The sequence below is a fragment of the Bidens hawaiensis genome, unplaced genomic scaffold (assembly GCF_021521415.1).
Source record: "Bidens hawaiensis isolate Kalapana, Puna unplaced genomic scaffold, B.hawaiensis_p1.1 tig00013345_1, whole genome shotgun sequence".
In the NCBI taxonomy this organism is placed as follows: domain Eukaryota; kingdom Viridiplantae; phylum Streptophyta; class Magnoliopsida; order Asterales; family Asteraceae; genus Bidens; species Bidens hawaiensis.
This window is the reverse complement of record NW_027492131.1, coordinates 107,447-120,693: the sequence shown is the minus strand read 5'-3', so window position 1 is coordinate 120,693 and position 13,247 is coordinate 107,447. Positions and strand designations below refer to the sequence as shown.

The following is a 13,247-nucleotide window of genomic DNA, read 5'->3' as shown; positions in this document are numbered from 1 at the left end:
TGAAAAGAATTATACCACTCATGACCTTGAATTAGGGGCTATAATTTTTGTGTTGAAGTTATGGCGACATTACTTGTATGGTGTAAAGTTCACGGTATATACTGATCACAAAAGTTTGAAACATATATTTGATCAAAAAGAATTAAATATGAGACAAAGGCGTTGGATGGAAATGCTTAATGATTATGACTGTGAGATCGTATATCATGAAGGGAAAGCCAACATGCTGGCTGATGCCTTAAGTAGTAAAGAACATGAAAAGCCCAAGAGAGTCCGAGCTCTTAGATTAGAACTTAAAATTGATCTAGCTAGCCAAATCAAAGAAGCTCAGAAGTTAGCACTGGAAGAAGGAAACATTAAAGCCGAAAAAGAGAATGGTACAATCGATCAATTGATTAAAGGAAATGATGAAATACTCAGACTCGGTACAAGGATTTGGGTACCGATGGTTGGAAGTTTAAGAGATAAGATTCCAGAAGAAGCACACAAGTCAAAGTATATAATGCATCTGGGAAGTGACAAGATGTATCACAATCTAAAAGACGATTACTGGTGGATCGGGATGAAGAAAGACATTGCCTTATATGTAGCTAAGTGCATGACGTGTTCAAAAGTGAAAGCTGAACATCAAAAGCCGTTAGGATTACTACAACAACCGGAAATCTCGATATGGAAGTGGGATATGATAACCATGGATTTTATCATGAAGTTACAAAAACTTCATGCCAAAATGATGCAATCTGGGTTATTGTAGATAGACTTACTAAGTCTGCTCATTTCATTCCAATCCAAGAAACGTTTAGTATAGATAAGTTAGCACATCTATATGTCTAAAACATTGTATCCTTACATGGTGTGCCGCTATCCATCATATCCGATAGAGATAGTCGTTTTACTTCAAATTTTTGGTCAAGCTTTCAAAAGGCTATGGGGACTCGAATAAACCTAAGTACTGCTTACCATCCCCAAACTGATGGCCAAAGTGAACGTACGATTCAAACATTAGAAGATATGCTTCGTGCCTGTGTTATCGACTTAGGAGGAAGTTGGGACACTCATCTCGCGCTGATGGAATTATCGTACAATAACAATTATCATACGAGTATCCAAGCAGCACCATTTGAAGCATTGTATGGACGTAAGTGTAGAACACCTGTATGTTGGTCAGAAACAGGTGAAAGTCAGTTGTCAGGACCCGAGATAGTCCAAAGAACCACCGATCAAATAATACAAATCCGTGAATGATTGAAAACGGCAAGGGATAGGCAAAAGAGTTATGCGGACATTCGCCGCAAGCCATTAGAATTCAAAGAAGGCGGCAAAGTATTATTGAAAGTATCGCCTTGGAAAGGTATAGTCAGATTTGGAAAGAAAGGAAAATTGAGTCCACGATTTGTTGGACCATTCAAGATACTCGAAAGAATTGGACCAATTGCATACCGACTGGAATTACCTGATGAAATGAAAGGTATTCATGACGTGTTCACGTATCCAATCTGCGCAAGTGTTTAGCCGACGAAACCCTTGCAATGCCATTAAAAGATGTCACAATCAACGAGAAGCTTAAATTTGTAGAACAACCGATTCAAATAGAGGATAGCACGATTAAGTTTCTCAAGCACAAACGACTCAATCTTGTAAAAGTCAAATGGGATTCAAGACGAGGACCCGAGTATACGTGGGAACTCGAGTCAGAAATGAAGAAAAAGTATCCAAATTTATTCCAATAAATCTCGAGGACGAGATTATTCAAAAGGTGGGGAGGATGTAACACCGTGTCTTTTACCCTCTTTAATTTAAGCCTAAAATGTACTAACTTAGAAAGTATAGGGACTAAAAATGTAAATTCTGAAAACTTCGTCCCACCGCGGTAAGCTACGGGGTAACAAACAACCCATCGCGTAGCGCGATGGGCTTGCTGAGTCAGTGGACACGTGTCCAACGACGTGTCAACACGTGGCACATTGTGACAGGCCACGTGTCACCGCCGCATAAGGCGGCGTAATTTCCGGCGCCGCGGTACGCGATGGGTCCCAAGGAACCCATCGCGTACCGCGATGGGGTCCAAATTTGGCTATAAAAGGGGGGTGAGGGCATGAACTCCATTCTTCCCAAAACACACCTCTCTTTACACACACATAGCATTGGAAAGCGTGCCTCATTGCCGTAACAAACCGATGTGCTGTTTTCTCGTAATTCGTGCAAGAAACAAAGTTATAATCAAGTAGCAATCACTTAAGCAAGTAGATCAAGATCCCGCCTTTTTCTTATTACCAATCTAAGTATCCGATCTAAGGTAGGAGTTATGTTTAAGTTGTTTGAATTATAGCTTAGACTATCAATCGAGGCTATGGTCTTTAACCTTGATCGTATTTTACAAATCATTCCCAATCATGTTTTCATAAACGTTACTTCATGATAAAGTAATGTTAAACGAAAGATATATTTTGACGGGCATGTAGTAACTGGAAGGGGGATATCACTAGTAGTAAGTTACTTGCCTAAGGAAAAGTAATTCGTATAAATCCCAATCAACCAAGGGACCCGTTTACTTACCTAGAGAAACCTACCAACGTGTTAAAACCTAGGCCAAAGCATGCTATATCAAACGTCACATAAAACCAAGTGTTTTCATTTACAATCAAAGATAAACTATTTCAAGGTTAAGCTTACAATCATAGCTTAACATCATTCAAAACATTCATAAGAACCTATTTATGTATAGGTTAAGTATCATTCACAATCAATCAATCAGTCATGGTTTACAACACCAACGGTACAGATGAATACGTTAACCTTTCTAATCAGTCAAAACATGTTTATACTCAATAAGACGAACGGGTGTTTGTCTTAACGAGTCAATCAATGTCTACATGAGATAATGAAATCTCTAAAACGTTATAATATAAAGTAGAGAATAATATCAACTCAGACCGAATACGCATGTGTCTGGATCCAAACATAACTGTTAAAGCTCAATCAATCAATCAAAGGCAATGAAGCCGCGAGCTTAAACGATCATGACCAGTTCTCAGTTCAGGGCCGTTTGGCTCGGGGAATACCGTTGTGTGTGTAGGGAAGTGGTACATATATCGGAAGTAGAAATACTTCCGCTGAGCTTGTCAAGAAAATTACATTTGTATTATAATCATCATTCAAAATGTTTTATTGAGTCATACGTGTTCACCAGCATATAACAGACGTATTTTTCCAACCCAATGCAGGTAATTAAGCATAAGTAGCATTAGCAAGGATTGGAGTCTATATGAAGATAGAAGCGCGTACAACATGGCTTCATTTTTTATAACTAAAATCCTTGTAATATGACACATATGTTTTGTAAACTGATACTCGGGTATTTAATTCTCGAGTAATTTTCAATGTAAATTAGTATCATATTCAACCTAAAGTCTTCCGCTAAAATTAATCCATAAACTCTGATATATTTACAAAACATGTACCAACTTGTGGTCACACACCTAGGCCCTAAGTCGGGGTGTGACAACACATATGCTTCCAAGCTTCTTCACGACAATCAGATTTCCTTTTCGATCTTGCCAACTCGGGATTGGTTCTTCCTCCATTTTTCTTGCAGTGCCAACTCCAATTACATCGGGTGCGTTTCCAATGGGTTTGGAGGCGAGCATTCACATACTCCATGAAAACCTTATTTGATCTCAACAACTAGAATTTCCCCTTCAAAGAATATATTGTTAATGATATTAATGATACTATATAACATCATAACAGCTTCTCAATAATTAAATGTAAAAATATATACAATTTACTTCTAATTTCTCATACATCAGATTTATCGCTTCTTCTTGTATTGAGTCCCATGCATGATAATTCATTGGACAGAAATTGCGAACAACAATTCCACACTCAGTTGCAAAAGGTGTTGCTGAGGTCCCAACAAAAGATTTTGTACCCTCATCCATTGTCAAAGAGATTTTAGAACCCTCGTGCATATTTTGTAAAGTCCTTGTAATGCTAAGATTTAAATTGGACTGCGTTATTTGGTGGATCAGCATTTTGTTCTGTTTCAGCAGGTGGTTGTTCTGCTTCTGCAAGTTGTTCTCCTTCCTTGGGCCTTTTCTAATCTTGTTCATCATATGTTTGCTTGTGGGCTACTTTGACTGGGCTATTGTTGGGCCTGCCCTTTTTCTTGTCCCGGAGATCCATTTATAAACCCTTTGGGCCTGGCTCTCTTATTTCTGTATTGGCCCATTACGATGGTAGTCTCCTCATAATTTGACGTGATTATTAAGTTTTAGCTTTTAGGGTTTTAAAAATGATTTACAAATTGGTCAACATCGATCATTGTTGGTGTTTTATCCATCGTAGATGGACATCACTGTGGCTGGCCTACACCTGATATGCTACTTGAGGTTGTCATTTGGTATCGACGGATGTGTTTGCTGACTATATTTTAGGTTTTTACGTGTGGTCATTTGATGGTGCCTGCCGTAACGGGCGTTTTGGAACAGAGGATGTGATGACTGAACTGCATTTAATCTAACTGAAAATTGTATATGACTTTCTACCCAACATGGCGTGGCATATCTGTAGGATGGCAATTGGGTTCTCCAATTAATTGCAACCTCTTTTTGTAGCCATGTTGGTGTAGTTGTATTTCTATGACGGTAAACAGTTCTGAGCCTCAAATCACTTCAAGTAAACTTTCATTTGAAAAAAAAATAACATGATTACAGCCAATTGGTCCAGTTTTTTTTGTATGTTGATATTATCTGATTCCAGGTCGTTTATGTGACAAGGAGTTTCCGAAACCATCCAAGTTAAACTGTTTTAAGCAAGCTTTTAGTTGGAAAATTACACAGAGGATATTGTTGCATTAAGAAGTCTATTATTCATCATGTATTTCCTTGCATGCATATCATATACCACATAAAAACCATTACAAAGTGCATTTCTCACGATATTGTCAAGTTGTTGAAGCCAGTTGAAGGTACGCCACACTCAATATCGTCAACCTTTTTGAGATATTGGCCTTTTCATTCCTATAGAAAATATTAGTGGACTTTGTGTTAGGTTTCAACGGTGGTTCGGAACGAAAACGGTCAAATTATTTTAACCCGTTTTAGTGTATTATTTTCGTTAGTAATTATTAATCATATTAATAATTTAATGAGTAAAAACGCAGCGGACAATTAATGATTATACGAACCGAAAACCCGAACTCGGATCCGGTTACAACATATACGAGCACGATAATAAAAATAAACCAAACCATAGATTAAGATAAAAGCTTTATACCTCGGTTATCGAAACCGGGTGAGACACCAAGATCTAAAGAACCAAGCTAGAAGTTGTACGAGACCCGACACCAATTTCCGGCAACCGGTGACAGCAGGTGGCGGCGGCAGGCGGCAGTGTTTGGCGAACAGTAGCGGCAGAACAACGAGACAAAACAGCGGCGGCTGCGGTGGTGTTCCGGTGATGGCCTGGTTCCGATGGCGACGCGATTCCGGCGGAGATGGGATTTTGACGGCGGCGCTGTTCCGGCAGCAGGGAGTGGCGGCTGGTGGTTGTAAAGGTGATTAGGGTTTTGGTTTAACTCTTGATTAGATAAATAATAACAATAAGATGTTATTATATATTATGTGGGTTAGGGTTTAACCCATAGCAAAACCCAATGGGCTTCAAGGCCTAATCACCAACTAAAAACCCAGTTCAATCGTGTCCAGCCCGGTTAATAACTTAAGCGGGTTCGGTGTTCATTAATCTCGGTGTAACTCTTACCGGGTCACATTCGGGTTGGTCCGCATTGATTTGACCCGAACCGACCATTAAATCCAACACTTTGTTAGTCAATTTTATTCTTTATATCTTCAGTAATTTATTAATAGTATTAACTAACAAATATTTAAAGGGGCCTGCTTTAATGTTTGAAGTTTGGAAGAAAATAAATACTATAATACAAAATTTGTATTATTAACACAAAATTGGTATTATAAACTTAGTTACTTAACATTATGCATGCAGCCTTGATAAATGGCAAAAAGTTGAAAAAGTTGTTATTCTATTGTTTTTGAAGGATGGAATATCTTATTTAACTGCAGTATATCTTAAGTAATAGATGTTTAGGTTTCAAAAGCAATATGTTAATATCTACGTATGGTTGTTGTATTAGAAGTGCACACTGAATCCGGTTGGTTACCGTACCAAACCTAAGACCTGAGCTGGTTTGGAAGTGATAAAGGCACAAGTTCGGGTTCGGTTTCTAATTCTCACAACCGAAGGTTCGGGTTCGGTTTCTAATTCTCAGAACCGGAACTGGTTAGCCGAATTAAAAACAAGTCAAACCCGGTCGAAAAGCGGTAAAAATCTTATCATCAACCGGTTTCAACCCGAACAGAAATCAATCACAAAACGGTTGAATTTTTGTTTGACCGAGTGAAAGCGGTTCCGCAGGTATGTGCACCTCTGCTTTTTATGAGGTTACCGTAGCTATCAAACTGATTCCCGTTTACAAAACAGGTCAAATAAAAGATGTTTTTGAAATTACAAAAGCTATAACTTATAAGACAAATATTTTGGCATTTACTTGGGGAGTGATGACTCTTCTTATAGCTATTGTTTTAATGTTATGTAATATATGATTGTAGGAACTAGAGAAGTTTATATTTTGCAAAAGTTGGTGCAATAACAACAAAAGAAATGGGCAGTTTGAATCATATCTCAGCACTGGAACAATTTGATTTGAAAGAGAGTTTATGAAGCCACTTTCGATAACATGTTTATATCAGTTACCAACTAATGTTGAAAGGCACTAATTTGCTATGTTAATAGTTTGTAACTTGCGTTAATTTTCACAACTTATGCCCCGCCGCGAAGCGTAAGTAGAAGCGTAAGTAATAATATTAGTTAGCATTTTAAATGAGATTTTTTAAACAATTCCAAAAACGACATATTGTAAATTGGGTATATTAATTAACATTTTTACCATAACTTCAGGTTACTGAAAACGAGACAAAAGAAAAACCAATAGTTTGATAAATATGATGACAAAAATACTAATAAATTAAAAGGTATATATATATATATATATATACACACACATACTATTAGAGTGTCTGCGCGATGCAACGGCGACGGCAATTTGCAAAGTTGTAGTCGTTTATGTTGGTTCATAAGTCAACTCGTGAGATATTGTATAATTGTACTTTAGTTAGTTTTGTTATTCGTTTAATATTTTACAAAACTATATTATATAACTGTTTTTACTGTTTCAAGTCAGTAGCATCATTATTATATATCTTATTCATAACTATTACACATGCGAAATAAAAAAATAAATTGACATAAATATTATTGTTTAATTCAGTAAACTATAATGACAGTGCAATAATAAATTAAAATAAAAATAATAAATTTTATTCATACGCCCCATATTATAATTATCTCATCTTGATTTTTCAATCGTCATTTATCATTGGCGAACATGTTATCTAAAGATTCACAAAGAGGTTGATGCCCATGTTTCGTTGATATATTTGGTGTTGGCTGATATTCTTTTTTTGTTGGCTACCTGCATTGCTACATCTTCTATAGTAGGTGTAGATACTGAAAAAATAAAAATAATTTTAGTCTCTTATATATATTTTAACAAAGTAATAATGTTATATGTAGTTAGTATGCATACCAAAGATTCAAACTTTTTTCTACGTTTCGTCCATACAATTTCCTAATTTTATATACAAAAATAATTAACTTAGTATGATGAAAAAACATGAAGAAAAAACATGTAAAATCAAACACTTGTGCCATTACATAAACCACGTGATGGATCGATATTCCGTATCAATGTCATTAAATATCCAATCTTTAATCTAAGTATATGAGGCAGCAAACCACAATTAAATAGAAGTTTATGCGTACATTGAGTTGATTTTATTTTAATGGTTTTGTAATTTAATTTGTATAATTGGGAGAAGTGGTTTTATAATTTCATAGTTGATAATGTATATCATATTTTTAATAAAAGTTCTATAGATTTTTTTCAATATGTAAACTAAAATTTCCCTTTCCAAACTAAAAAGAAAAAAATGAAATAAAAAAATAATAATTTGAAAACCTTCAGCTGAACAAGGAAGTTAGCACTAGGCACTCGCTTGTCTTGTAAGTTGTAACATAAAATATATGAAGCCCATGAAAGCAAGACAAAACTTTTAAGTAAAAATGAAAGGAACAAACTACCAATCTGTATATTGCTCACCCATCATATACCTTTCCATTACAACTGCAAAGGGCTTATTGTATAAGTGTTTATACAAATTATTGAGTGATCAAGATATACTATGGCTACTAGTGATTATGGATTAATGATTGGCATGATGATGGTCATATCCCTGGTTTCCTTGGTTTATGCGGATCCAGAATTGGTTCAAGATGTCTGTGTTGCAGATCTTGCTTCAGGTACTTAAGAAGTTAATATTATGAATCATTCGACCGATACAAACTTACGATATTATGGTTCTTTACATCAACTGATATTTCTTAAGATTGCTAGCTATCATAGAAAATCAACATATCCGTGTTCCTTTGTCGATACAATATTTGACTAAATTATTCGTCAGACAATCGATGCATGAGCATTGGGTAGAACAGTGATGAGATTTGGAATGCAACGTCAATGTACTTATCTTTCATTACCATAAATAGCAATCTGTCAAAGTTCGAATTTTAAAATCCAATCTTGCTTATTTTTCGTTAATAATCTTAATTTTTATTTATTGACCTGGACTGATTCTAACTTAGAAAATAATTACAGGGAGTCAAACTTTGAACATATTTTTCTCCAGCAATCCCATACTACTTGAAAAATAACCTTGCCCGTTAGCTTTTTGATGACGCGGAAATACGTATGCGTTTGCTAAAGAAAAACCATTTATAGTTAAGACTGTAAGTTAACATTTACTGAGGTTGGGATTAATCTCCGCCATTAGTAACGTATTTTCTCCGGTGGCAAGATGGTGAATCAATAAAAATAATAGTAAATAATAAGTGATGGCATGTACGTTTTCTTAATTTTATATGAATCTGTGACCCAAATAAGATAATAGTTGTATTATTTAGATCGATTGAAGTATATTCTCTCTCAATATGATTTATATAATCATTGGTTTGCTCAAGAAAGAAAATTTTCATTTTATATGTCACGCGATTCGAAAATAAATTTAAACTTTGACATACTAATTTGCATAAGACAGGTGTAAAGTTAAATGGATTTGCTTGCAAAAGCAACATATCCGCGGATGATTTCTTCTATGCCGGATTAGCGAAGCCAGGGCTCACAAACAACACCTTTGGTGCAACCGTTACACCGGCCTCCGTCCAACAAATCACGGGGCTAAACACCCTAGGCGTGTCCATGGCTCGCATTGATTATGCACCAGGCGGTCTAAACCCACCACACACCCACCCAAGAGCAACTGAGATTGTGTTTGTGCTTGAAGGCGAATTGGATGTTGGATTTATCACCACCGATAATAAGCTCTTTTCTAAGACCATCACGAAAGGTGAAATCTTCACATTCCCTAGAGGCTTGATTCACTTCCAAATAAACAACGGTAAAGTTCTTGCCGCCGTTATTGCTGGCTTCAACAGCCAATTGCCAGGAACCCAAAGGGTGGCAAACGCGGTGTTTGCTTCGTCTCCAACGATAGAAAATGTTGTGTTGACTAAAACATTCCAAGTTGGAACCAAAGAGGTGGAAAAAATTAAATCTAGACTTGCTCCAAAGAACTAAAATCGTATTAGTACCGATTACAATCTATGTGTTTTCAAACTTTCATTATCAAGATAGCGGCGCAGCTTGTGTTTTCAAACTTTCGATCTATGTATTTTCAAACTATGTGTTTTCAATCTAGATAGCGGCACAGCTTATTAGTACTGATTACAATCTATGTGTTTTTAAACTTTCGATCCAAAAGGGGATAGCGGCGCAGCTTGTTACTCGCTTACCCATTATCCAGATTTAACTTAGATTATGTTAGATGTTAATAAATTATAGTTCTTTGATTAAAAAAAAAACTTTCATTTGTTTTTTTTACTCAATAAAGGTTTGTGGGACAAAGATATTATTGGTTCTTGCGTTGTAGGGCTCCCACGTTGTTTCAAGTTTACTACTCTTGAACTTTTGTAATTTGTATCACTTTCATTACGGACATTTCATTTAATAAGTACGTCATTATGCGCTAGAATACTAATATTAACTCTTCTTCATATCTTTCTTTGAAATCATGACTCCTTTATGGTTTTCATATTAACCGCATGTTTGCTTCGAACCACAATTTAGCTTAGGATCTTCAAACCACATTTAGCATATCTCGGAGTTATAACACGTGTCTAAGATAATCAAAGTGTGAACTTAAGTAAGTTTGTCAAAACTTACTCTTCCGGCTAATTGAATTTGTTAAATTCAGCACGAGTGCACTTACACTATTAAAAATAAAAAACATCCGAATTAATCTAGTAGACAATGCAAATTAAAATTTGTAAATCAAATGGTTAACTGTAGAACAACAAACAGATATCTTTTATTTGATTACAATTCCCTACAAAAAAAAATTAATTGATGTAAAATCATGTCCATGACTACATAGATAATAGGCTAATAGGATAACTAACAAATATAAAAGAGTAACAAAGTTTTCACGGTGCTCAACATTAGAACATGGCTACTTTTGAGACAATCATTTCCAACAATTTATCCACAAATCTTAATTTGCGACAAATATTCGACCACAAATAAAATCAAAAACAATCCTGAAAATAATTCTTGTCACAAATCGTAGCATGTGTAGCTACTTTTCAGATAGTTTCCCGACAAATACTGATTTTTCTTATTAAATAAACCTTCTGAAGAATATACAAAATAAAAATTAAAAACTGAATTTTGTGGCAAAATTGTTGCAATGGTTGCACTTTGCTACATTTTTGTGACAACAATAATATACAAAATAAAATTCTAAAACCAAGTTTTGTCGCAAAATTGTTGCAATGGTAGTAACTTTGCTACAAGTTTGTGACAACTGCATATAGTTTATCTGTTAGTTTATATTAATTACTAGTGTTAATTGTCTATTTAATTGTGGACATGATTTTAGATAATCTTAAAATTCTTTATGGGGAATTATTATTATATTGTATAAAAGACAACTTTGGTGTCGTAATGGTTCCTATTTGATCACTTGGCGACACCTTAGTGGTTGGTGGCACTTTTTTTTTGTCTTTTTCCTAGTTATCTTACAATAACTAACATAATGTATATCGACCAAATGTCAGTTTTGTTTTTTTAGTTTCAGTAATATAATGAATGTGATGGAAACCGACCGAATTTGTATATATTCACTATATTTTGTTTTAGTTTGTAACGACGTCACGACAACCGATCGAATGCAAATTTATTTTTATTTTAGTTTCGGTACCGTAACAAACTCTATGGAGACCGACCAAATTTGCGTTGACACACTGCCTGAACGGTCGGGATCAATAACACTCGGGTTTTACCAACGCCCGAGTTTAACTGACTGACGCAACCCCATTGGTTCACCTCAATATATATGTATATATGTATGTATGTATGTATATTCTTTTATTTTTTTTACCATAACGCACGTAACCAAAACAGACCGAATTCGCACCGACTGACCACCTCGACACTTGGGTTTTACGAGAACCTGTGTTTTATTGACCTGTCCTGGCACAAAACTTCGGGTGTAACACTTGTTATAATTAGATAAAGAAAGATAAAAACAATTTTTATCAATCTTAATAAAAACTGTAAAGTGCCGAAATCGTTCATAAGGTTTAATCGTTTTACGATTTTCGGTCAAAAAATTTATTTTTCATAACTGAGTTATTGAGGTTTCCCATATATTGCCAGTATAATCCAAATCACTAACACTATTTATATTTCTCGTTAACTTAAGTTTATATTTGTCACTTTAAACTTCTTTAAATTTTATATATATTATAAATGTTATATTGTGAGTGGGACCGTCAAAACCCACTACCCAACCACGCCCGTTTTCTGCCGGCCGCAACACAAAACCCGATCCTTGGCCAATTCCTTCCACATACTATTTTCACTCACCCCCACCGATCTTCTCTGGCTAAGGGTTGAAATCGTTCTTCTCTGTTACAAAACCAACACTAAAACACATGTGTTGTGGTTGTTTAGAGTAACCTACCCTTAGATCTTATCTGTAATCGATCAGTTGATCAATAATTAGAGTTTGAATCTAAATGATACAGACGAAGCTTCCAAGGCGAGTGGCTTACATGCCACCATGGAGCCAGCTTTAAAACACATGAACCATGTTGCTAGAATAACTTCCCTTGAGGATCGGAAGGAACGATGTTCTTGTGGTGTTTATCGGGTAGGCTTCTGATATTTAATACGAGTAGGGGAATGTATGTTTGATGCTTTCAAATGGTTTGGTTATGAAATTAAGGGTTAGGATTTGTTGAAGAGATGTGGTGTGAAAACATTGGTAGAAGAAGGTGAGGGAGATGAAAGAAATGGAGAAGAGGTGGAAAAGGGTGTTGATTGGACCTGTGTTATTATTATTATTATTATATTTTTATTACTAAAACAATTTAAGGATAAAAGAATTAAAAGATGAATTAAATAAAAAAGAAAAATAGAAAGATTAAAATACCCCTTGACTTAAAGTTAAAAAACTAGCATAGTTAGCGATTTTGACGATATTGGCAACAACTGGGAAATTCAGTGGTTCAGTTGCAAAAAAATATATAAAAAAAAATTTGTTGGACGGAAGTCCCAAAAACTACCAAACCACATGGTCGATTTTGGCTTTTTTACTCTAGTGAAAAAAGAGATATGATTCCTTATTATTCATAACTGAATCATACGACACGTGCTAGTCGTTGTAATCTCAGATATCCGGGCATTCTGAAAGGGAATTCTGATTTATTGGCAAAGAGGAGAAGAAATTGAGTCATCATCCCACTCGACTCGATTTTAGAAGGCGGGAACCAACTAATACCTTCTTTGGTATAGCAATTGAAATATTCAAAAATGATATTCTCCGTAGAAACAGTATTTTTTCTTATTTCGATGATCCTCGATATATAAGAACGAGCTCGGGACTTACTATATTCCAATTCCTTATGGAAAAATTAAGATTATCTAAAATCATATTCATAACCAGGGGTGTTCAAAGTTCGATATCCGAAATTTGGAATATTCGAATTTC

General features: G+C 35.3%; 1 protein-coding gene across 1 annotated transcript; it reads left to right on the top strand.

The window, feature by feature from the left end:
• Positions 1–8,321: 8,321 nt before the first annotated feature.
• On the top strand, positions 8,322–9,772 carry LOC143543870 (germin-like protein 5-1). The gene is made up of 2 exons (XM_077036091.1): positions 8,322–8,439; positions 9,234–9,772. Exons 1-2 carry the CDS (start codon positions 8,322–8,324, stop codon positions 9,770–9,772), a joined length of 657 nt encoding a protein of 218 aa, XP_076892206.1.
• Positions 9,773–13,247: the final 3,475 nt, after the last annotated feature.